We start from the raw sequence: 26,803 nt of genomic DNA on the forward strand, positions 1-26,803 counted from the left end.
CAATGCAGTGTCAGGTCCATACAGCAGGAAGGGATGGCAACATGTTGATGTTAGACTGGTAATCTCAATCAGTTACTTGGGCCATTGCATTGTGACCAAACTGCCAGTAATGGTTAAATGCTGCAGGATGACCAGGCGCCAGTCAGTCACATGTCTTACAATGGTTTACAGAAACTATTGTCCCTTATTACTTGAGGCATGCCACAACCATGCAGGTTTAAATAATGTTGGCAAACATGGCACTGACTGGCTGTCTTTGCTACTGTCTCTTCACATTGCAACATATGTGACAGTAATTACTATTAAAATGTAAAGAACACATTATGACAACTGTTCTTATTTTACACAATATGCTTTATTGTCTGAATCACGTTACAGTTCTTAACTATTACTAAGCTCCAGATGAAAGTGGTGCTGAAAAAGAAGAATGAAATGAAATGAGGAAAATAGAGCTTGGTGTGTGTGTGTGTGTGTGTGTGTGTGTGTGTGTGTGTGTGTGTGTGCGCGCGCGCGTGCGCACGGAAGGGGTGGGGGATTAGTTCAAAATATGTACTACAGGGAAAAAGGAAGCTACCAATAACAACAAAAAGTAAATGAAATTAGTATAACAACACTCATGGTTCTTCTATATTATCTGTATTTGGTAAGGAGACAATCGGGCAATTCCATATCCAGAGGCACTACGCCACTCCCAGCACTCTGAGTCAAACCCTGAAGCCTTGGCCTCCTCCTCACACTTTGCCACATCAACTATCAGGTTGTTTATTATTCTGCAAATTGTGTGTCATACACTGCACGGGCTTGTGGTCCCCTCCGTTGTTTCACACTTCAAACCCAGGTGGTGCAATGTCTTTCGTTCATCTGTTGGTTGCACACAGTGCACAAATTTTAGTCCTGGAATGTATGTGCAAAAACTGAGGTCATGTCCTTCCAAATAAAGTTCTGAGATCAGTAGGCCAGTGCTAAAGCATAATTTCTATTTTCTTACACTTTGTTCTGTGGGCCTTAAGTGTCACAGTCCTGTTTGTGTTTGCTAATCTTTTCTGGAAAGCATGTTTCTTATTTTGGAATGACTTCATAAAAGCTATAACCTCTTAAACTCTCTCCACATTGTCTGTGATGGTCCGATCAACACACTGAATCATGCATCTGTCACTGTCCCTTTAATTGAATCTGCTAAGGTGATCTGAGTATGATCCATTATCAAGAGAATCAGAGCCATCGAAGACGAAGGATAAACAGTGCTTTATACACAAATTCCACTTAATCATATGTAATTGTGTGCTTACATTCCATACTTTATTTTACAAGGGCATACGGGCTAAGATTTTATGTCCCAAAACTTGTCATGCCATGAAAAAACATCTATATGAAGTAGTTGTGGAGCAAAATTTCATATCCAAAAAATATCTGTACAATTTAACAATCATGGTTTTTCTGCTGTTGTTGCATTTTTAAATAATAATAATCTCTGTCTCCTTGGTATCCCATCTTGAATGATACCCTCATTTCACAGACAGATTATGCATGGCAAAATTTGGTCTTTACAGTAGTTCCAACTCATGATTGTCAAGATTTGAAGCTTTTCCTTTCTTTCATTTTATAGAGCCTAAAGGATCTCCTCTTGAGGAAGTAAAAGCACTACTGTGTTGTTGTTGTATGGCTGCTTCATCTCTCTCTCTCCTTAATTATCTTGATCATATATAGGAATTAAAGAGTCCAGCAGGCATTCAGCCAGGTTCTCCTATAGTTTTATAAGTGCTTCTCTCTCTTTGAATAGTATGTAATCTGATGATCTCCAAGAAAACTTTATGTTGTAATCCTCCTGGATTTCTATTGAACTGTGGACTCGTGTACCTGAACCACAGTTCAAATCTAGTTTCAATACTGCCCCCCCCCCCCCCCCCCCCCCAAAAAAAAAAATCCCTCCAAATTTGAAAGAATATGATTTATCCCAAGAATCTACTACGAATTCCATGTATGATAAAAATGGAACAAGGCTGGACCCTGCCATAGAATGTTGGCTGTACTGTCACAATTTCTTTTTCCTCTTTCAAAGCTTGTTTGTTTCTTGAGGTTTTCCACTGTCATTATATACAAAACACTGACTCATTCAACTGGGGGCAAAGAAAGAAATGCAGTTACAAAGAACTTTGTATATAAACACCTGTTCTCAGCATTTCACGAAAACATGGAAATTCTACGAGGGTCACTCCAAAAGAAATGCACACTATTTTTTTGTAAATCAATCTTTTATTCTACATGTTTGAAAGTTTTACAGTGTGTAGATACATCCTTTAGGAACAATATTTTCATTTCTCCACATAATTTCCATCCCTCTCAACTGCCTTATGCCATCTTGGAACCAGCGCCTGTATACCCCCACGGTAAAATTCTGGACCAACCTGTTGGTGCCACTGTTTGGCAGCGTGCACAAAGGAGTCATCATCTTCAAACCTTGTTCCACGAAGAGTGTCTTTCAGTTTCCTAAAGAGATGATAGTCACATGAAGCCAGGTCAGGAGTGTAAGGCGGGTGTTTCAGTGTTGTCCATCCGAGTTTTGTGATCGCTTCCATGGTTTTTTGACTGACCTGTGGCCGTGCATTGTCGCACAACAGCAAAACATCCTGCTTTTGCCGATGTGGTTCAACATGACTCTGTCAAGCTTGAAGTTTCTTCAGTGTCAGCGGTGGTTCCACTTGGCGTGATGTCCACAAGCAAGAGTCCTTTGGAACTGAAAAACACCATAGCCAAAACTTTTCCAGCAGAAGGTGTGGTTTTGATTTTTTTTTTCTTGGGTGAATTTGCATGATACCACTCCACTGATTGCCTCTTCGTCTCTGGTTTCATCACCTGTCACAATTCTTCCAAGAAATTAATCTCCACCATTCTCGTACTGTTCCAAAAGTTCGCTGCATACCATTTTTCTTGTTTCTTTGTGAGCCACTATCAACATCCTAGGAACCCACCTGGCACAAACCTTTTTTAATGTCAAATCTTTCAGTATTCTGCAAATACTTCCTTCCCCTATCCCAATGTAGCGTGACAATTCGTTCACTGTGATGTGTCTATCAGCATTCACCAATTCGTTAACTCTCTGCATATTGTCTGGAGTGTGTGCAGTATTAGGCCTGCTGCTCCGTGAGGACAATACTCAATATTGTCTTGCCCACTTTCATCATGTAATCTGCTTGCCCACCAACTAACTGTACTGTGATCGACAGCAGCGTCTCCATACACCTTTTTCAACCTCTTTTGGATGTTTCCCACTGTCTAGTTTTCACAGCACAGGAATTCTATGACAGCACGTTGCTTCTGACGAACATCAAGTGTAGCAGCCATCTTGAAGACATGCCGTGATGGCGCTACTCACGGGAACAGGTTGAACTAAGTTTGCAAAAAAGTGGGAAGGATGTATCTGCACACTGTAAAACTTTCACACATGCCGAATGAAAACTGTATTTTTACAAAAATCGTGTGCATTTCTTTTGGAGTGACCCTCGTAAACTCACACAAGTTCAATAGCTTTTAATCACCTTCTTCCTCATTTTATGGTAACATATTATACCAGCAGAAATGAAAACCAGGTATTTCAGAAGTACAAACCTCCATCAAAAGTCTGTTCCATTCCGGGACATTTCTTGTAAGTTATATTAAATTTCTGATTTGTGATGAGAAACTGTGTTCCAGCAGTTTGACAGGAACGAATCTGAGCATCTGGATGATCGCATTCTCCAGTAAAACGAAAGCGATTCTGAAAACAGTGAACAAAATTGTAATTCAATCATGTTAATACAAATTTTAAACAACTGCATGTAATTTAGAGCACATTTCCAAAACTGACACACCCTACTTGCTTTACAAAATGTCTGCCAATTTTTGAAACATGATAGCATGTTTCCATAATGTAACATCCAAGAAGTGAAATACCACATTCCAGGTAAAAATCAAACAATGGAAGATCTCGGATGGAACGTAACAATGTTATGAAAAGGAAAGTTACTACTCACCGTATAGTGGAGACACTGAGTCGCAGATAGGCACAACAAAAAGCTTTTGGCCAACAAGGCCTCTGTTGAAAATACACACACACACACACACACACACACACACACACACACACACACACACACACACACACACACACACACACACACACAGACAGACAGACAGACTAAAGACTCTGGCAGTGGAAGTGTGGCTTCAGCTGCCAGAGAATGCTTCATGTGTCGTGTGTGCGAGGTGTGTTCGTGAGAGCGCGCATGTGCAGGTGTGTGTGGTTTTTGTCTATTTTTGACAAAGGCTTTGTTGGCTGAAAGTTTATTTGTGACACTCTTTTTGTTGTGCCTATCTGCGACTCAGCATCTCCGCTATATGGTGAGTAGCAACTTTCCTTTTCCAAATATTGTCACATTGCAGGTAACATATATTGTTGTACAAGGGCTAATGGTTGTTAATATTCCAAGTTGTCTGTGATATGTGTGTCATTGGCTTCAGAATTTTATTATACACTGTACAAGACCCACAACTGTAACATAAATGAAACAATTTATGAAGTCCATGTACATATTCCCTATAGTAACACAAATGCTGAGAAAACTGCTCAACATTGGCACATAAAATATCTGAATGGGTATTTGTCAGATGGTCATTACAATACTGTTTCAAATGGCAAAACAGTAATACTATTGGCTCTGGAGAGCAAAACACTTCTTTCTTGAACATGTGTGCACTGCCACCCCCTCCCCTCCACACACACACACACACACACACACACACACACACACACACACACTTTAAGTATTTTTTTACTGTAACCTTAAAAGAACTTTTGCAAAAAGAACTATTGACACCTAGACAATAAATTTGCTGAGATGCTAATTAGAAGCACTGTTGAGGGATGAGCCTATTCAGTCATCAACTTGGAGTGGAGAAAAAAATCTTAGGGGAAAAGTGCCTTAAATGACATAGTTGGGTAAAATGACGCAGTGGCTGCTTCTCTCATACAGCTCTAGTGACGTTTGTTTTGAATGTCCTAACATATTCAAATGTTGACTCATCTGATACCTGTAAATGGCAGATGTGTACATCAAACATTCTGTATGCCAATGAACAAAAACTGAAAAGAAGGTTGGCTGAATTTATTTTGTTAGCCTTTTATACTGAGGTGACAAAAGTCATATGATAGTGATATGCACACTTACAGATGGCAGTCATATTGCATACACAAGAGATAAAAGGGCAGTGCATTGATGCAGCAGTCATTTGTACTCAGGTGAATCACGCGAAATGGTTTATGACGCAATTATGGTCGCATGATGGAAAATAACATACTTTTAGTGTGGAATAGTAGTTGGAGCTAGATGCATGGGAAATTATCACTGTGTCAAGAGTGTGCCAAACTTCAGGCATTACCTCTCACCACGGACAATGCCATAACTAATGGCCTTCACTTAATGACCGAGAGCAGTGGCGTTTGCACAGAGTTGTCACTGCTAACAGACAAGCAACACTGCATGAAATAACTGCAGATATCAATGTGGAACATACAACAAACATATCCATTAGGACAATGTGCCAAAATCTGTCATTAATGGGCTATGGCAGCGGATGGCTGATGTGAATATCTTTGCCAACAGCACAACATTCCCTGCAGTGCCTCTCCTGGGCTCATGACAAGCCGCACATGAAAAATGAGACTCTAAATCAAGGAAAAAAATTTTTCCGAATCTAAGCCGCTCCTGAAATTTGAGACTCGAAGTTCAAGGTGAGGAAAAGTTTTAGACCGCCCCTCCAAATCGAAACAAAGTTGGTCCATTGTAACATGAAACACAATTGAGGTCGAATGGATGAAGATACAGATACAGTAGTTTGGTTCGAGTCTTACGCTTAACAGTTAAGCTTTACCAAGTAGCCATTGCTATGTGCCAGGCACTCTGTCCGTATTTATATGGGTACCCTTCCTTTTTCGCGTGCTTCGTCTGGTCTGAATCGATTGCTTATTTTGCTTTGATCTGATAAGTGCCTTTCTCTTTGTTAGAGGTGTTTACATCACTCTAAGCTGAAAATGCATTATTTTACTGTGTCATGCATTGTTTGTCGCATTCTGAGCGTTTACGACCTGTCGCCGCTCGCAGCACAGCTTGCTTTTGTGCGCGCTACTGCTGCTTATAATAAAAAATAAAAAAAGAGAGGAATTGTCTCATAAGCGAAACAATGGCAAAAGAGTGCTATTTGTTGTTACTTACACTGCTGCTTTTTTTTAATAATGATCAACAAGAACCAAATAATAGCCTGCGTATGATGGAAGATTTTCTGAACGAGAGTTTAGCAAAAATTTTTCTCCGTTTGAAAATCTTTGCAGATGCCTCTTTAGTACACTACATTCTGCACAGGAATTAGAGTCATCTTAGATTTAAAAATCTAGTCAGTTGCAGTGCTTCATTTCTGACTGTATCACTATCCAGCATGATAATAAGACGAATATAAACATGACACGATATGTATATTCTTCCGTGTTTGCTGTTGTCTCAATCTAGTTTCGTAGTTTATTAGGCAGACAGGATTTAAACGAGATAGCAGCAAACACAAAAGAATACCTGGCATAATGTTTACATTCTTCTACCTTTTCTTTTAATTTATTTACTGACGCAGAGGTTTTGGCGCCAGTATTTTTCTTTGTGCCTGCAAAGCATGCCTGTGTAGCGCTACATATATCCGATGGCAGAAGTTAGTTGTGGCAGCACCTACCAATATTTTTTCAGAACTTCCGCTTACTTTGCACTCAATTCTAAGCTGCAGTCAGTTTTTTGGATTACAAAAACTGGAAAAAAAGTGCAGCTTAGATTCGAGTAAATACGGTAGATGACTCCTGATTTCAGTTGGTAAGAGCTGATGGTAGGGTTCGATTGTGGTACAGGCCCCACAAAGTCATGGAGCAAATTGTCAATTAGGTGGTGGTTGTAGCACCATAATGGTGTATTTACATCAAATATACTGTGTCCTCTTGCCCAACAGAACCGATCACTGACGGGAAATGGTTATGTTTGTCTACTCAGAGACCATCTGCAGCCACTCATGGACTTCATATTCCCATACAACATTGGAATTTTTATGGAAGACAATGCACCATGTCACTGGGCCACAATTGTTCATGACTGCATTTTGGCGTAGCACGTGTGTTTTACTGTAATATCTGTATTTTGGTATAAATTGGTGAAAATAAATTACTTGGTGTTCTGAAGAACTTTCTGGACAATTTGAGCAAATAATTTGGTGATCCAGGTCCCTCAACATCAACCCTATCGAACATTTATGGGACATAATCAAGATGTCAGTTTGTACACAAAATCCTGCACAGGCAACACTTTTGCAATTATGGACAGCTATAGAGGCAGTATGGTGCAATATTTCTGCAAGAGACTTCCAATGACTTGAGTCCATGTCACATTGAGGTGTTGCGCTACACTGGGCAAAAAGAACATCCAAAATGATATTAGGAGGTATCACATGACTTTTGTAACCTCAGTGTAGATACAACTTCACATTTGGTGTTAGGTTCCTTTTATTTGAAATATATCAAATAGCACTAGCCATTTGTTAATGCATTTACTAGTATTGTTATTCATTTCATCACTTTATTTTTCTTTGCTTAACCTATCATTTTGTAACAAACTGCATTGTTGGATAAAATGACTGACCGTGAGTAAGGATAAAATGATATAGTGTGTCACTTTAGCTTGATAAATTGATCTAATAAAAATTCATTTCAGTAGCATTACTAATATCATAACCATAGAGCTTGTCACCCAATTCTCACTAAACGCACTTTTCCCCTGATGGTTGGGATGTACGTTAGAAAGACCACATGCCAGTCATGGGATGAAGAAGCCATGCAAAGGGCCATTAACGCAGTAAACAAGATGGAAATAGGCTGTTCAAGAGCAGCCAAACTATTTGGTGTATTGCAAGTAACTTATAAGGCATGTCACAAATTGAAACAAACAAATTATGGGTGTTAACAAAGGATTAGGCAGGTTTCAATCTACATTTGACCAGGGATTAGAGCAGGAAATAGTCTGTCATTTAAAGCTGTTTTGAGTCTTGTCTTCAATACTTTGAAAATGGCTGCAATTTTTACAGGATAGTAGATGAATAAGACAGCCAACCTGTTGCAATAACTGGTGGTTTTCAATTAACTTTAATCGTGGTCTCAACAGATTTAAACCCATCTTCTTCAGGAGGACAAGAAACAAACTTCAAACTTCACATTAGCAAACAGTCAGTTAGTAAAGCGATCTAACATCTCCACATGAAATGTGTTGGCAACGATCTGTACATCCATTTGCAAAAGTTAAGCCCCTAAAATCAATGGCTTGTCACATCAATAAAATCAATCACATAAAATGCCAGACCATGTTAAGAGTTGGCATGTAGCTCTTAACATGGTCTAATATTTTATGTAACTGATTTCACTGATGTGAGAAGCCCTTGATTTTAGGGTAAAGAGCACCTATGGGAATTCTAGGTACGGCACAAGAAAGCGACGGATGATGAGAAATTTTTCTCAAGTGGCTGAATAATTTCATTAGTTTCATTAAGGCAAACAAAGACGATAAAGTGTTGCTAATTGCTGAAGGCCACTCAAGTCACAAATATGATGAGGTGCACGAATGTGCCAAAGAAAATGAAGTTTTTCTATTTTGCCTACCACCCCATTGAACTCACCTATTTCAATTGTTAGATGTGACCCATTTCTCGGCCCATGAAGACCTATTATAATCAAAAAGCTTCAAAGTGGCTGAAAAGAAACCAGGGACGAATAGTAAACCAGTGCCAAATAAGTGAGATCTTTGTCAACGCAAATGATGAAGCAGTATGTGTGGCTAATGCGAAGAGTGGATTTGCTAAGGCAGGCCTTTGGTTATTAAACATGGGTGCTACTGAAGAACATCTGTTTGTACTGGCTCAGACAACAGCTTTAAGCATGTACAGTCTTAAAAAGTCACCTGCAGCTAGACATGAGAATGAATGTCAAGATGACAGTCTTCCTGGCTTTTCACATGCTTTATGGGATATTTCATCAGTGAAGAGGAATCTACTCCCCCAACCAACTTCCAGAGTCCTAAAAGAGATAGCCCTAAAAGACTTGAGATATCAACTGATGAAATGTTTCCAGTTCAATTTAAAAAGGACCTGCTGATGGCAAAAAAGGACCTGCTGATGGCAAAAAAAGGACCTGCTGATGGCAAAAAAAGGACCTGCTGATGGCAAAAAAAGGACCTGCTGATGGCAAAAAAAGGACCTGCTGATGGCAAAAAAAGGACCTGCTGATGGCAAAAAAAGGACCTGCTGATGGCAAAAAAAGGACCTGCTGATGGCAAAAAAAGGACCTGCTGATGGCAAAAAAAGGACCTGCTGATGGCAAAAAAAGGACCTGCTGATGGCAAAAAAAGGACCTGCTGATGGCAAAAAAAGGACCTGCTGATGGCAAAAAAAGGACCTGCTGATGGCAAAAAAAGGACCTGCTGATGGCAAAAAAAGGACCTGCTGATGGCAAAAAAAGGACCTGCTGATGGCAAAAAAAGGACCTGCTGATGGCAAAAAAGGACCTGCTGATGGCAAAAAAGGACCTGCTGATGGCACTGACTGTATTTTCAATCTCTTTAATGAACTCAACGAGAAAATATCCTTTACCAGTGAACTTGAAAACAAGGACCGTCAATTGAATTTTCTTGACTTGATGCTTACAGTAGAAGAAAATAAAATCTCATTTAATGTTTTTCGTAAAGAAACATATACCAATCAGATCGTACCTGCATCTTCCATGCACCCACAATCTCATAAAAACACTTTCTTTCACTCTGCTATTCACAGAGCTACTTCTATCCCACTCTTGAAAGAAAAATTCGATGAAAAAATTAATTTAATCAAAACAGTAGCAGTTAATAATGAATATGAACCTGTCACAGTGGATGACATCCTTAAAAAGAAAACTGTTAAAAGAGTTACTACACTCAGCAACTCTATCATTGAATCCAACATAAAGAAGTTTTTTTCTATTCCTTTTTTGGGGACCATTTCCTATCAGATATAACGCCATCTTCATAATAAAAACAACTGTAATGTTGCCTTTTCAACCAATTAAACTTTGAAGAAAATTAAAATTATGATGTCTGTAAGATTTTCTGTGACACCTGCTCTTCTTACAAAATAGTACAAACAGGACGTGCCTTTACAGTCAGATACAAAGAACATCTTTTAAGAAAAAATGGCACTAGCACCCAAAATTTGTCTTTTGCCGACCACCTTCTGATTACAGGTCACGCGCCTAAAGCTGTTCACGATATCAACATTTTGCAAACCGGGACAAAAGGGTGTAGATTAGATAGTCTCAAAGAATTAGAAGTTTTTAAACTTCCTTATCGAAATGATGGCCTCATTCTTAATCAGCAGCTACAATTAAGTAATAAAAGCTTCTTCAACAGTATAAGGCCGTTACTTGATATTTGATTTCGTTTTCCCTCGTGCAGTTACCTAAATGTTTTTTCTATCTAAGTCAGCCCATAATTTTACGTTACCAGATAAAATGTTGCCTTTTACTTCATGTACTAAATAATGTTCATCATAATATTCGACTGTCTATATTTTGAATGTTAAGTAGCCTGTTTGTATTTGCGGCTACTAGATGGCACTCTTGGTGTAATGTTCACCTGCCTGCAATTGCTAACGTGAGCACCTCAGTCTGATGCTACCTGTAGCTTGACATGTGTGAGCAGCCCATAGCAGCTTCCCTTTCACCTATTTCAAAATTTTGTGACTAAAGCTTTATCGCTTGATAATTATTTTATATGTGACATGTAATAGTGTTTCTTTCTTGTACTGTTAGTCAGTACTTACACTTATATAAAAAAATATAAAAAAAATTTTCCCATCATTTTTGTACTTATGTTATAGGCCAGTTTGAATGTTTTACTTCTGATGAAGGTACTCATATTAGTGCCAAAACCTACATCAAAATGACTTAACTTTTGTGACTGAGGGCTGTTATTGCTTTAATTTTACTTTGTAAATGGTTGCTGACCACGCAGCCTTGTTTAAAACTTTATGTTTCCAGTTCCTTCAGCAGGATCAAGCTCATCAAGGAAATACAAAACAACTCGGGCTGCTTCAAACCTTCTGGACATCGGACCCAACATCAAGCTTCTAGAAGAGAAAGTGCACCAGAAAAAATTAGCTGAGGAATGCTGGTCAACTAGACAAGCTCATAAAAGAATAGAGCTCGGCAGTGCAGAAGCCTATACCTCAGATCTCAGTGCAAATGGAGATGACAGTGTTTGTATACACTACAATGATATATACTGCCATTCAAAGACAGAGGAATCACAGATTAAGTGTGGTCAATGTAAGACGTGGGCTCACATTGAGTCTTCTGATGTCTCGGCAAGGGTTAAGAATTTTGTGTGCAATCGATGTAAGCCATAGAAACACGTACAAGGATATGTATTAAACTTTCAAAGAGTGTGCTGCTTAGTGTATTCACTTTTTTATGGAATTTGTGTACTGTGTCACCCACACAGTGAAGTATAAAATGACATACTGGCATAATGTCTTTCCTTAACGTTTTCCTAATAGTGTAGTTTCATGTTATCATGTCCAGGTTTTAGTAACTCATGCAATAAAAATAATGCTGACATTTTTAGAAGAAAAAGCAAAAAATAAAAAATAGTATGTCATTTTAAATGCTTTTTCCCTGTACCTTATGATTTTTGTCTGTATTTCCAATATGAAAATATATTTATGTCTTCAAGATCAACGTACAATATTTGAACGAATTACCCTGTTGCTTTTCAAAATTACAGTTCGGTAGTTTTGGTACAGTACATAAATTATGCAGTAAATGGTAGGATTACAGGTACTGTTGGTAGGGGAAGAAACGTAAATGAATGTATGCAACAGAAACTCGGAGCTGTTGACTTCTCTTTATTTGTTTGTTTTTCACATAATTAGAACCACACATTACTCAGTGTTAGTTCATCATGCATCTGATATCCTTATGACACACAAATTGCATTTTACAAGTAAAAAAATCTGCTGATTGCACAACTTCTGCACTTTTATGTAACAAAAAGCAATTACATTTGATTCAAGTACAGTTTAGAAGCAGAAGCGAAAAAAATTGTATAATTATTATTGTTATTTTGGACTCAGTGGAATGCTCATCAAGATCAAAGGTAAGAGTATCCTGTTATTATTGCTTAAGGGAAACATTCCACGTGGGAAAAATATATCTAAAAACAAAGATGATGTGACTTACCAAACGAAAGCGCTGGCAGGTTGATAGACACACAAACAAACAAACACAAACATACACACAAAATTCAAGCTTTCGCAACCAACGGTTACTTCATCAGGAAAGAGGGAAGGAGAGGGAAAGATGAAAGGATGTGGGTTTTAAGGGAGAGGGTAAGGAGTCATTCCAATCCCGGGAGCGGAAAGACTTACCTTAGGGGGAAAAAAAGGACAGGCATACACTCGCACACATACACATATCCAGTGCACGCATGTTGTGGCGGCTAGGGTCGAGTTCTATCAATGCAAGAAACAGCCCCATCAGTCTTACCGGGCGTGAGCCGCTAACCTGCACGGTCTTAGTCGCAAGTGTCATTTTGTCACGGAGCAGTCGCGAGAGTCGTATGCCCACGTTATGGTGCGCGACGTCATTGTTCGTTCGGCCCCTGATAGGGAGGTCCGGCAACGGGCCCTGCAGTTAGAAGACGCTTCCCTCGAGGAAGTCCTGTCCATTGCTCAATCGTATGAAGTCTCTCACGCCGCCGGTCAACAGTTGGAAGCGTGGTGCGATGTCGCGGCGGTTCAGGGCGGCGCGGCCGCGTCCACTGCGTCCGGGGTGGATGACGTGCGAGCCGTACAATCCGGCCGTTACGGCCGCTCCCGCATGGCGCGTAAACAGAGTTCCGGCCGCCGGCCCCTGTTACCGTCCTCTGCGTCGTGCTATATACATCACGATCGGTCGGAGTGCCCCCAGCGTTGGGCCATTTGTCGCAAATGTAATAAAAAAGGACACATTGCTAAAGTTTGCCGCTCAGCCTCGAAAGAATCGAAGGAAGCAGTTACAGAGGACATGGACGTTGACATTCAGGAAGTTTTATCAGGCCAGGCTCCCGACACATCGGCCCACAAACTCTTTATCGAGGTGTCGACCCGGTCGCGCCAATTACAACTGCAAGTAGATACGGGCGCGGCGGTTTCTTTGTTGAATGCACAAACTTACTCCGACCTTGGGTCGACCCCCCTTGGCGCCAGTTTACCGGCGTCTACGCAGTTATGGTCAACAGTTCATTCCCCTACTTGGTCAATTCACTACCGACGTGACTTACAAATCAGTCACTCGGCCTATTACTTTTATTGTTGTCAGTGATGTGAGGTCCACTAACCTTTTCGGCTTGGATGCCTTTCAAGCTTTCGGGTTTTCTATCACTGACACCATACAGTTGGTCTCCGAAGACGTTCCCTATCAATCATTAGAATCTTTGATCTCTGACTTTCCGGATATCTTCGAGGAGGGCCTGGGGCGTGTTTCAGACTTTGAAGCTCACTTAACGTTGAAGGCGTCGGCTAGCCCGCGTTTTCTACACGCGAGGCAGATCCCCTTGGCTCTCCGCCCTCAGGTGAAAGAAGAGCTAGACCGGCTGACAGCCCTAGGGGTCGTTCTTTCCATTTCTTGTAGTGAGTGGGCTTCGCCCTCATTATTGTCAGGAAACACTCGGGAAAATTACGTCTTTGTGGCGATTTCAAGGCCACCATTAATTCCCAATTGGTGGTGGACACCTATCCTTTGCCTCGTGCTGATGAATTGTTCTCCGCCGTAGCAGGAGGCCAATATTTTTAGAAAATCAATCTTTCGGAGGCTTATCATCAGATACCTCTTGATGAGGACTCCCAACGGCTGGCGGTTGTCAACACCCCGTTTGGCCTTTACCAATACCAGCGGTTGGCCTTCAGAATCTCCAGTGCCCCGGCGATATTCCAGCGTTATCTTGAGCACGTCACGTCAACAATCCCTCATTGTATCAATTACCTGGACGACATAATTTGCACGGGCCGCAGCACGAAGGAACACTTGCACAATCTTCGCACCCTCTTTCTCAAATTCAGGTCCGTGGGCTTGTGTTGCAACCTGTGTAAGTCAAACTTCTTCCAACCGTCCATTGAGTATGTGGGCTACACAATCTCTCGGCACGGCGTCCAGCCGCTAGGAAGTGTGGTCCAAGGTATCGTCGACCTTCCACGGCTCGCTTCGCTGAAGGAGTTACAAGCTTTTTTAGGCAAGACTGCATATTACCACCGGTTCATTCCCAGGGCTTCCACCATCGCCCACCCCCTGTACTGCCTTCTGCGCAACGGTGTTCCTTTTGATTGGTCGCCTGCATGCGAGCGAGCGTTCACCTCGTTGAAAGGCCTCCTCACGTCAGCGCCGTGTTTGGCTACTTTTGACCCCCATAAGCCGTTGGTCCTGGCTACAGATGCTTCACAGTATGGGGTAGGGGCGGTCCTGGCCCATCGCAACTCAGATGGTTCTGAGCAGCCACTGGCGTTTGCGTCTAAAACTCTTAGTCCCGCACAGGCCCATTACTCCCCGGTGGAAAAAGAGGCTTTGGCCATTGTCTACGGTGTTACCAAGATTCACCCTTTCTTGTATGGCACGAAGTTTCAGTTAACCACTGACCATAAACCGTTAATATCGTTATTTGGCCCCGCCTCTCAGATTCCGGATAGGGCGGCCCACAGACTACAGCGCTGGGCCTTGTTCCTCTCTAAGAAGCATTATGACGTTCATTTTCGCTCTACTGGACAGCATGCCAATGCAGACGCTCTTTCCCGTCTTCCGGTGGGCCCGGATCCTTAGTTCGATCGAGAGGAGATTATGTGTTTTCATTTGGATGTGGCGTCCCGCCAAGCGGTTGATTGCTTCCATATCACTAGTTCTAGAGTCGCCAGGGAAACGGCAGCTGACCCGGTTCTCCGGCAAGTGGTTCACCTCATTCAGCAGGGGTGGTCATCCTGACCTCCAGGCCGGGCCTTGGGCCCTCTTCGTAATTATTTTGTTCTACGAGACCGCCTCTCCGTCTTGGAAGGAGTTCTCCTTCTGGCTACCGATGATACAGCTCCTTGCGTGGTTGTTCCTGCAAGTTTGCGACGGGAAGTCCTCATGTTATTACATGAGGGGCACTGGGGTGTTTCCCATACTAAAACCTTGGCTCGCTGACATGTGTACTGGCCCGGTATTGACAGAGAAATTGAGTACTTGGTGGCCGCCTGTTCCCAGTGTGCGAGCCAACAGGCATCTCCCCGGTCAGTGTTCTCTTCCTGGCTGCCTGCAACCCAGGCATGGGAACGTGTTCACATTGATTTTGCGGGCCCGTTTCTCATCTACATCTACATTCTACATTTATACTCCGCAAGCCACCCAACGGTGTGTGGCGGAGGGCACTTTACGAGCCACTGTCATTATCTCCCTTTCCTGTTCCAGTCGGGTATGGTTCGCGGGAAGAACGACTGTCTGTAAGCCTCCGTGCGCGCTCGAATCTCTCTAATTTTACATTCGTGATCTCCTCGGGAGGTATAAGTAGGGGGAAGCAATATATTCGATACCTCATCCTGAAACGCACCCTCTCGAAACCTGGCGAGCAAGCTACACCGCGATGCAGAGCGCCTCTCTTGCAGAGTCTGCCACTTGAGTTTGTTAAACATCTCCGTAACGCTATCACGGTTACCAAATAACCCTGTGACGAAACGCGCCGCTCTCCTTTGGATCTTCTCTATCTCCTCCGTCAACCCGATCTGGTACGGATCCCACACTGATGAGCAATACTCAAGTATAGGTCGAACGAGTGTTTTGTAAGCCACCTCCTTTGTTGATGGACTACATTTTCTAAGGACTCTCCCAATGAATCTCAACCTGGTACTCGCCTTACCAACAATTAATTTTATATGATCATTCCACTTCAAATCGTTCCGCACGCATACTCCCAGATATTTTACAGAAGTAACTGCTACCAGTGTTTGTTCCGCTATCATATAATCATACAATAAAGGATCCTTGTTTCTATGTATTTGCAATACATTACATTTGTCTATGTTAAGGGTCAGTTGCCACTCCCTGCACCAAGTGCCTATCCGCTGCAGATCTTCCTGCATTTCGCTACAATTTTCTAATGCTGCAACTTCTCTGTATACTACAGCATCATCCGCGAAAAGCCGCATGGAACTTCCGACACTATCTACTAGGTCATTTATATATATTGTGAAAAGCAATGGTCCCATGACACTCCCCTGTGGCACGCCAGAGGTTACTTTAATGTCTGTAGATGTCTCTCCGTTGATAACAACATGCTGTGTTCTGTTTGCTACAAACTCTTCAATCCAGCCACACAGCTGGTCTGATATTCCGTAGGCTCTTACTTTGTTTATCAGGCGACAGTGCGGAACTGTATCGAACGCCTTCCGGAAGTCAAGAAAAATAGCATCTACCTGGGAGCCTGTATCTAATATTTTCTGGGTCTCATGAACAAATAAAGCGAGTTGGGTTTCACACGATCGCTGTTTCCGGAATCCATGTTGATTCCTACATAGTAGATTCTGAGTTTCCAAAAACGACATGATACTCGAGCAAAACACATGTTCTAAAATTCTACAACAGATCGACGTCAGAGATATAGGTCTATAGTTTTGCGCATCTGCTCGACGACCCTTCTTGAAGACTGGGACTACCTGTGCTCTTTTCCAATCATTTGGAACCTTCTGTTCCTCTAGAGACTTGCGGTACACGGCTGTTAGAAGGGGGGCAAGTTCTTTCGCGTACTCTGTGTAGACTCGAATTGGTATCCCGTCAGGTCCAGTGGACTTTCCTCTGTTGAGTGATTCCAGTTGCTTTTCTATTCCTTGGACACTTATTTCGATGTCAGCCATTTTTTCGTTGGTGCGAGGATTTAGAGAAGGAACTGCAGTGCGGTCTTCCTCTGTGAAACAGCTTTGGAAAAAGGTGTTTAGTATTTCAGCTTTACGCTTGTCATCCTCTGTTTCAATGCCATCATCATCCCGGAGTGTCTGGACATGATGTTTCGAGCCACTTACTGATTTAACGTAAGACCAGAACTTCCTAGGATTTTCTGTCAAGTCGGTACCTAGTATTTTACTTTCGAATTCACTGAACGCTTCACGCATAGCCCTCCTTACGCTAACTTTGACATCGTTTAGCTTCTGTTTGTCTGAGAGGTTTTGGCTGCGTTTAAACTTGGAGTGAAGCTCTCTTTGCTTTCGCAGTAGTTTCCTAACTTTGTTGTTGTACCACGGTGGGTTTTTCCCGTCCCTCACAGTTTTACTCGGCACGTACCTGTCTAAAACGCATTTTACGATTGCCTTGAACTTTTTCCATAAACACTCAACATTGTCAGTGTCGGAACAGAAATTTTCGTTTTGATCTGTTAGGTAGTCTGAAATCTGCCATCTATTACTCTTGCTAAACAGATAAACCTTCCTCCCTTTTTTTATATTCCTATTAACTTCCATATTCAGGGATGCTGCAACGGCCTTATGATCACTGATTCCCTGTTCTGCACTTACAGAGTCAAAAAGTTCGGGTCTGTTTGTTATCAGTAGGTCCAAGATGTTATCTCCACGAGTCGGTTCTCTGTTTAATTGCTCGAGGTAATTTTCGGATAGTGCACTCAGTATAATGTCACTCGATGCTCTGTCCCTACCACCCGTCCTAAACATCTGAGTGTCCCAGTCTATATCTGGTAAATTGAAATCTCCACCTAAGACCATAACATGCTGAGAAAATTTATGTGAAATGTATTCCAAATTTTCTCTCAGTTGTTCTGCCACTAATGCTGCTGAGTCGGGGGGTCGGTAAAAGGAGCCAATTATTAACCTAGCTCGGTTGTTGAGTGTAACCTCCACCCATAATAATTCACAGGAACTATCCACTTCTACTTCACTACAGGATAAACTACTACTAACAACGACGAACACTCCACCACCGGTTGCATGCAATCTATCCTTTCTAAACACCGTCTGTGCCTTTGTAAAAATTTCGGCAGAATTTATCTCTGGCTTCAGCCAGCTTTCTGTACCTATAACGATTTCAGCTTCGGTGCTTTCTATCAGCGCTTGAAGTTCCGGTACTTTACCAACGCAGCTTCGACAGTGTACAATTACAATACCGATTGCTGCTTGGTCCCCGCATGTCCTGACTTTGCCCCGCACCCATTGAGGCTGTTGCCCTTTCTGCACTTGCCCAAGGCCATCTAACCTAAAAAACCGCCCAGCCCACGCCACACAACCCCTGCTACCCGTGTAGCCGCTTGTTGCGTGTAGTGGACTCCTGACCTATCCAGCGGAACCCGAAACCCCACCACCCTATGGCGCAAGTCGAGGAATCTGCAACCCACACGGTCGTAGAATCGTCTTAGCCTCTGATTCAGACCCTCCACTCGGCTCTGTACCAAAGGTCCGCAGTCAGTCCTGTCGACGATGCTGCAGATGGTGAGCTCTGCTTTCATCCCGCTAGCGAGACTGGCAGTCTTCACCAAATCAGATAGCCGCCGGAAGCCAGAGAGGATTTCCTCCGATCCATAGCGACACACATCATTGGTGCCGACATGAGCGACCACCTGCAGATGGGTGCACCCTGTACCCTTCATGGCATCCGGAAGGACCCTTTCCACATCTGGAATGACTCCCCCCGGTATGCACACGGAGTGCACTTTGGTTTTCTTCCCCTCCCTTGCTGCCATATCCCTAAGGGGCCCCATTACGCGCCTGACGTTGGAGCTCCCAACTACCAGTAAGCCCACCCTCTGCGACTGCCCGGATCTTGCAGACTGAGGGGTAACCTCTGGAACAGGACAAGCAGCCATGTCAGGCTGAAGATCAGTATCAGCCTGAGACAGAGCCTGAAACCGGTTCGTCAGACAAACTGGAGAGGCCTTCCGTTCAGCCCTCCGGAATGTCTTTCGCCCCCTGCCACACCTTGAGACGACCTCCCACTCTACCACAGGTGAGGGATCAGCCTCAATGCGGGCAGTATCCCGGGCAACCACAGTCGTAGTCCGATCGGGGGATGCGTGGGACGAGCTGGCCGTCCCCGACAAACCCCCATCCGGACCCCCACAGTGATGCCCATTGGCAACACTCTCAAGCTGTGTGACCGAAGCCAACACTGCCTGAAGCTGGGAGCGAAGGGATGCCTACTCAGCCTGCATCCGAACACAGCAGTTGGAGTTCCTATCCATGCTAAAAACTGTTGTGCAAAGAACGTCTGAACTAATCTACAGAGAGCGCAAACAAAACGACACAAAATTGAAATGGTTATTAAACTACAAGATTGCCTAGTAAATGCAGTAATGCTGCCACTTGTGCACTGCTGACACACTGCTCGGCGGCGGAAGGAGACTACGCGATTTAACACTATTTGAGTACTAAAACGCAATGCTACAACTCTCAAATACTATAATACGCCCGAAATTTATGAATTAAACAATGCAAGTATCAAAAACACGCAAAGAAATTAAGAATTAAACTATGTAACAAATGAGTGAGCTAGGAGTATACGACTTGCTGCTGCAGCTGCTTATCCAACGGTGGCAGGGAGCACACTGGCTTTTGGTTCATTGTCATTGATGCTTATTCCCGATTTCCATATGTGGTTCGCTGCTCCTCAACCACTTCAGAGGTTGTAATCCAGGCACAAACAAAAATCTTTTCTGTGGAAGGTCTGCCAGTCACCCTGGTCTCAGACAATGGACCTCAGTTTATGTCGCAGACCTTCCAGGATTTCTGTAGGCGTTTCGGTATTCGGTATGTTTGCTCTCCCCCCTTTCATCCACAATCGAATGGGGAAGCCGAGCGCATGGTGCGCAGGTTTAAGACAAAAGTATGTGCACGAATTTCCTGCGGAGGAGGCATTGACGTTTTTCCTGGCGGCATACCGGACCACACCTATGGGAGAACGCAGCCCCGCAGAGCTCCTCCACGGGCGCCAACCTAGGATTCTGCTGCACCTCCTTCGGCCGGGTCCTCGCCAGGCTTCGCAAAACGGAGTACCCGGCTTTCCACCGGGTATGTCGGCCTGGGCACGTGGGTTTGGTCGCAATCCACGTTGGATACCGGCGGTGGTCCTGCGCCAAAATGGCCGCCGGCTCTATACCTTGCAGATGGGGGATTGGGAGGTACGTCGTCACCAAAATCAGCTACGTCCACGTTTGGGCCCCCACCCTCCGACCCCTCGGGCACCGGCTTCCCCATTGCCGGCACCTGTGTTGGTTTCTCAGGGGACGCTACCACCCCTCCCCCCTGTGATTCCGCCACACCGCGATGGCTCTCAGCCTTGGCAGCCTCCAGTCGCTTCAGCACCGGCATCGCTATCATTAGCGATGCCCCAGCGAGAGCCTGCCCCCCTCGCCGGCCCGGTTGTTCAGCAGGCTGGTTCACCTGTGGTCGTCCCTTCCCCATCGTCCCCGCCACTGGGTCTTGCCCCTCCCGGGGTGGACAAGGATCCAAGGTTCGGCGGCCTGTCTCCCGTTCTGTCCCGGGTTCCGGTGGTGGGACGATGGGGGCCTCTCCGTGTGGGTCACTTCCAGCCGTATTCGAAGGTTCCGGCTCGAGGGTTGGCAGATCCCCTCGACTCCAGCCTTCCGATGGACGTGGAGGTCGTCACTCCGGCACGACGCTCCACCTTCCGACGCAGTGGATCACAGTGGCTTCACCTCCCGAAGGAAGAGGACTGCAGTAGCCACCAGAAATATCGCGGGTTGCGCACATCGGCACGGCGCGTCACGGACGGTAGTTGCCGCAAGTAGAGTCCTGTCCATCAGAGGGCACGCGAGAATTTGGACGCGACCTCTGCCGGCGTAACAACAACAACAACAACAACAACAACTCAGGCAGTACGGGCCGTGCCCAGTCAGTCAACATCGGGCCTGCCTAGGACTCAGTCCCGGTCTATGCTAAGTGAAGTGCTACGTAAACGTGAACCGTGTTACTACGGTTACAATATCTCCGGATGTAATTAACATTTTACAATGCAACAAACGGCACTGATTACATATTTGTTTATAAGTTCAGATGTGTTAACAAAACTAACGTAGTTCCATTTAAAAAAAATGTAGGTTTGTGTTAAAAAACATACTTCTGTACATTTTTGTATGGTTTGTATTAAACAATTACACTAGCCCCTCTCCTCACGTTCGGTCTGTGGAATCGGTTCATCAGTATTTGATGTGGTTTACGAAATATATCCAGCGGTAACGTTAGGTGACTCACCCTGTGTGTGTGTGTGTGTGTGTGTGTGTGTTTTTTTTTTTTTTTTTTTTTTTTTTTTTGCTGCAACATCTCTCTGTTTCACATAATAAATCGACAGTTTTTTAATAAAACCTGAATTAAACATTGACAATTTCAATTTTGCTATAAATACTGTTTATTTGTAAGTAACGGACAGGAGGATAACTATGTAGAACAAAAATGTACCATAGGTTATGTGGCCCTTTATATGCCCTCACTCACTTTCTAAACAGTTCACCGCTTCTGGCTTCTGATTTCTAGGGGCGTCCACTAAAACACTGATCGAATGGTTTTGATAGTAATTGACCAAAGCTACTACGAAAACCATCCTAGTCTATGTTTATTTCTAATAGCCTATAGTAGTATTACAATTCTACATACTGCTTACATGTTACTAAGTAACATTTCAGGAGAGATTGGCCACCTAGCACAAGTTCTTCTATTTGATGCCACTTTGGTGACTTGTGTCAATGTTGTTGTTGTTGTTGTTGATGATGACGATGATGATGATGATAAAAACACAAACACCTGTACCCGAACAAGGAAAATCTTTGACCCAGCCATGAATCAAACCTGTGACCCCAGGATCTAGAGGCAACAATGCCAACCACAAGCTGTGTAGCGTTAACAATTAATATTCACAGACTTGAGTCATATCATCATCACAGACTTATTAGACCTGGTTCTGATCAAAGGCTCAATGTCATCACAACATACGCTTGTCTGTGTACTGGAGAGTTCAAAAGTTGATTTGGAATAGTGTAATCTCACTTCTGTGTCTTAACTTGATGGACTGACTACGGCTGAATGAACCATCACTTTTGTAACACTTTATGATAGGCACTGATTCCTTTGTAATTTAATGATTACTCGCAATAGAATTCATTGACTTCATGGCAGCATGTGCACACATATGATGAGAAACATAAGCTATAACCATTCAAGAAACTCAAATGAAATACGGTGCTCCTCCTTCATGTTTACACTACCAGTCCATCATCTATTTACAACCATTTACAATCTCCCTGTACTAATTTAAATCACAACCAGGCAACATTTCTAAGAGTTTTTAATAGAACATATCACCATTTGATTGTATTGTTGTTTATTTAATTATGACCCAGATTTCGGTCTTTCATGCCATTTTCAAGTGATTGAATTTATATCATTAATATATATTGGAGGACATCAAGCTCAAAATTGGCCATAGATTAAGAAAAGTATTCGTTTCCCATGAAATGCCAGATGTAAAATCATCATCTTTTAAAGAAATCAGTAAATAACAGTGGGAGCATGTCATATTTAATTAAAAAGGTTTACTTTGGTATATAGAAGATGAGCACAGATCATTATGACTCAAGTGGAAGCATGTCATATTTAATAAAAACAGGTTTACTTTGGTATATAAAACATGAGCACGTATGACATGGTCCCACTATTATTTACTGATTTTTTACAAGATGATGATTTTACATCTGGCATTTTGTGGGGAGTGACTATTTTTCTTAATTTACGGCCAATATTGAGCTTGATATCCTGCAATATATATTAATGACAAACTAGATGGCATGAAAGGATAAAATCTGGGCCATTTTTTAGGATAGATGGCCTTGGGCATGTACAGAAAGGGCAACAGCCTTAACGGGTGCGGGGCAAAGTCAGAACATGCGGGGACCAAGCAGCAGTCGGTATTGTAGTTGTAAACTGCTGAAGCTGCGTTGGTAAAGTACCGGAACTTCAAGCACTGATAGAAAGCACCGAAGCTGAAATCGTTATAGGTACGGAAAGCTGGCTGAAGCCAGAGATAAATTCTGCCGAAATTTTTACAAAGGTACAGACGGTGTTTAGAAAGGATAGATTGCATGCAACCGGTGGTGGAGTGTTAGTCGCTGTTAGTAGTAGTTTATCCTGTAGTGAAGTAGAAGTGGATAGTTCCTGTGAATTATTATGGGTGGAGGTTACACTCAACAACCGAGCTAGGTTAATAATTGGCTCCTTTTACCGAGCCCCCGACTCAGCAGCATTTGTGGCAGAACAACTGAGAGAAAATTTGGAACACATTCCACATAAATTTTCTCAGCATGTTATAGTCTTATGTGGAGATTTCAATTTACCAGATATAGACTGGGACACTCAAGATGTTTAGGACAGGTGGTAGGGACAGAGCGTCGAGTGACATTATACTGAGTGCACTATCCGAAAATTACCTCGAGCAATTAAACAAAGAACCGACCCGTGGAGATAACATCTTGGACCTACTGATAACAAACAGACCCAAACTTTTCGACTCTATATGTGCAGAACAGGGAATCAGTAATCATAAGGCCGTTGCAGCATCCCTGAATATGGAAGTTAATAGGAATATAAAAAAAGGGAGGAGGGTATACCTGTTTAGCAAGAGTAATAGAAGGCAGATTTCAGACTACCTAACAGATCAAAACGAACATTTCTGTTCCGACACTGACAATGTTGAGTGTTTATGGAAAAAGTTCAAGGCAATCGTAAAATGCGTTTTAGACAGGTACGTGCTGAGTAAAACTGTGAGGGACGGGAAAAACCCACCGTGGTACAACAACAAAGTTAGGAAACTACTGTGAAAGCAAAGAGAGCTTCACTCCAAGTTTAAACGCAGCCAAAACCTCTCAGACAAACAGAAGCTAAACGATGTCAAAGTTAGCATAAGGAGGGCTATGCGTGAAGCGTTCAGTGAATTCGAAAGTAAAATTCTATGTACCGACTTGACAGAAAATCCTAGGAAGTTCTGGTCTTACGTTAAATCAGTAAGTGGCTCGAAACATCATGTCCAGACACTCCGGGATGATGATGGCATTGAAACAGAGGATGACAAGCGTAAAGCTGAAATACTAAACACCTTTTTCCAAAGCTGTTTCACAGAGGAAGACCGCACTGCAGTTCCTTCTCTAAATCCTCGCACCAACGAAAAAATGGCTGACATCGAAATAAGTGTCCAAGGAATAGAAAAGCAACTGGAATCACTCAACAGAGGAAAGTCCACTGGACCTGACGGGATACCAATTCGATTCTACACAGAGTACGCGAAAAAACTTGCCACCCTTCTAACAGCCGTGTACCGCAAGTCTCTAGAGGAACGGAAGGTTCCAAATGATTGGAAAAGAGCACAGGTAGTCCCAGTCTTCAAGAAGGGTCATCGAGCAGATGCGCAAAACTATAGACCTATATCTCTGACGTTGATCTGTTGTAGAATTTTAGAACATGTTTTTTGCTCGAGTATCATGTCGTTTTTGGAAACCCAGAATCTACTATGTAGGAATCAACATGGATTCCAGAAACAGCGATCGTGTGAGACCCAACTCGCTTTATTTGTTCATGAGACCCAGAAAATATTAGATACAGGCTCCCAGGTAGATGCTATTTTTCTTGACTTCCGGAAGGCGTTCGATACAGTTCCGCACTGTCACCTGATAAACAAAGTAATAGCCTACGGAATATCAGACCAGCTGTGTGGCTGGATTGAAGAGTTTTTAGCAAACAGAACACAGCATGTTGTTATCAATGGAGAGACGTCTACAGACGTTAAAGTAACCTCTGGCGTGCCACAGGGGAGTGTTATGGGACCTTTGCTTTTCACAATATATATAAATGACCTAGTAGATAGTGCGGAAGTTCCATGCGGCTTTTCGCGGATGATGCTGTAGTATACAGAGAAGTTGCAGCATTAGAAAATTGTAGCGAAATGAACCATGGACCTTGCCGTTGGTGGGGAGGCTTGCGTGCCTCAGCGATACAGAAGGCCGTACCGTAGGTGCAACCACAACGGAGAGGTATCTGTTGAGAGGCCAGACAAACATGTGGTTCCTGAAGAGGGGCAGCAGCCTTTTCAGTAGTTGCAGGGGCAACAGTGTGGATGATTGACTGATCTGGCCTTGTAACATTAACCAAAACGGCCTTGCTGTGCTGGTACTGCGAACGGCTGAAAGCAAGGGGAAACTACAGCCGTAATTTTTCCCGAGGACATGCAGCTCTACTGTATGATTAAATGATGATGGCGTCCTCTTGGGTAAAATATTCCGGAGGTAAAATAGTCCCCCATTCGGATCTCCGGGCGGGGACTACTCAAGAGGACATCGTTATCAGGAGAAAGAAAACTGGCGTTCTACGGATCGGAGCGTGGAACGTCAGATCCTTTAATCGGGCAGGTAGGTTAGAAAATTTAAAATGGGAAATGGATAGGTTAAAGTTAGATATAGTGGGAATTAGTGAAGTTCGGTGGCAGGAGGAACAAGACTTTTGGTCAGGTGATTACAGGGTTATAAATACAAAATCAAATAGGGGTAATGCTGGAGTAGGTTTAATAATGAATAAAAAAATAGGAGTGCGGGTTAGCTACTACAAACAGCATAGTGAACGCATTATTGTGGCCAAGATAGACACAAAGCCCATGCCTACTACAGTAGTACAAGTTTATATGCCAACTACCTCTGCAGATGATGAAGAAATAGATGAAATGTATGACGAGATAAAAGAAATTATTCGGGTAGTGAAGGGAGACGAAAATTTAATAGTCATGGGTGACTGGAATTCGTCAGTAGGAAAAGGGAGAGAAGGAAACATAGTAGGTGAATATGGATTGGGGGGAAGGAATGAAAGAGGAAGCCGCCTTGTAGAATTTTGCACAGAGCATAACTTAATCATAGCCAACACTTGGTTCAAGAATCATAAAAGAAGGTTGTATACCTGGAAGAATCCTGGAGATACTAAAAGGTATCAGATAGATTACATAATGGTAAGACAGAGATTTAGGAACCAGGTTTTAAATTGTAAGACATTTCCTGGGGCAGATGTGGATTCTGACCACAATCTATTGGTTATGAACTGCAGATTGAAACTGAAGAAACTGCAAAAAGGTGGGAATTTAAGGAGATGGGACCTGGATAAACTGACTAAACCAGAGGTTGTACAGAGATTCAGGGGAAGCATAAGGGAACAATTGACAAGACTGGGGGAAAGAAATACGGTAGAAGAAGAATGGGTAGCTTTGAGGGATGAAGTAGTGAAGGCAGCAGAGGATCAAGTAGGTAAAAAGACGAGGGCTAGTAGAAATCCTTGGGTGACAGAAGAAGTATTGAATTTAATTGATGAAAGGAGAAAATATAAAAATGCAGTAAATGAAGCAGGCAAAAAGGAATACAAATGTCTCAAAAATGAGATTGACAGGAAGTGCAAAATGGCTAAGCAGGGATGGCTAGAGGACAAATGTAAGGATGTAGAGGCTTGTCTCACTAGGGGTAAGATAGATACTGCCTACAGGAAAATTAAAGAGACCTTTGGAGAGAAGAGAACCACTTGTATGAATATCAAGAGCTCAGATGGCAACCCAGTTCTAAGCAAAGAAGGGAAGGCAGAAAGGTGGAAGGAGTATATAGAGGGTTTATACAAGGGCGATGTACTTGAGGACAAT

At 43.0% G+C, this 26,803-nt stretch overlaps 1 protein-coding gene across 1 annotated transcript in view; it reads right to left on the reverse strand.

Moving 5' to 3' along the window:
• The window catches only part of LOC126183232 (uncharacterized), a 129,816-nt gene that overhangs the window by 76,938 nt on the left and 26,075 nt on the right, over positions 1 to 26,803 (reverse strand). The window contains exon 4 of the mRNA XM_049925018.1: positions 3,607 to 3,754. Coding sequence (XP_049780975.1) covers positions 3,607 to 3,754 — 148 coding nt within the window. The remainder of the gene's footprint in view (positions 1 to 3,606; positions 3,755 to 26,803) is intronic.

The sequence above is a fragment of the Schistocerca cancellata genome, chromosome 4 (assembly GCF_023864275.1).
Source record: "Schistocerca cancellata isolate TAMUIC-IGC-003103 chromosome 4, iqSchCanc2.1, whole genome shotgun sequence".
NCBI classification, from domain to species: Eukaryota; Metazoa; Arthropoda; class Insecta; order Orthoptera; family Acrididae; genus Schistocerca; species Schistocerca cancellata.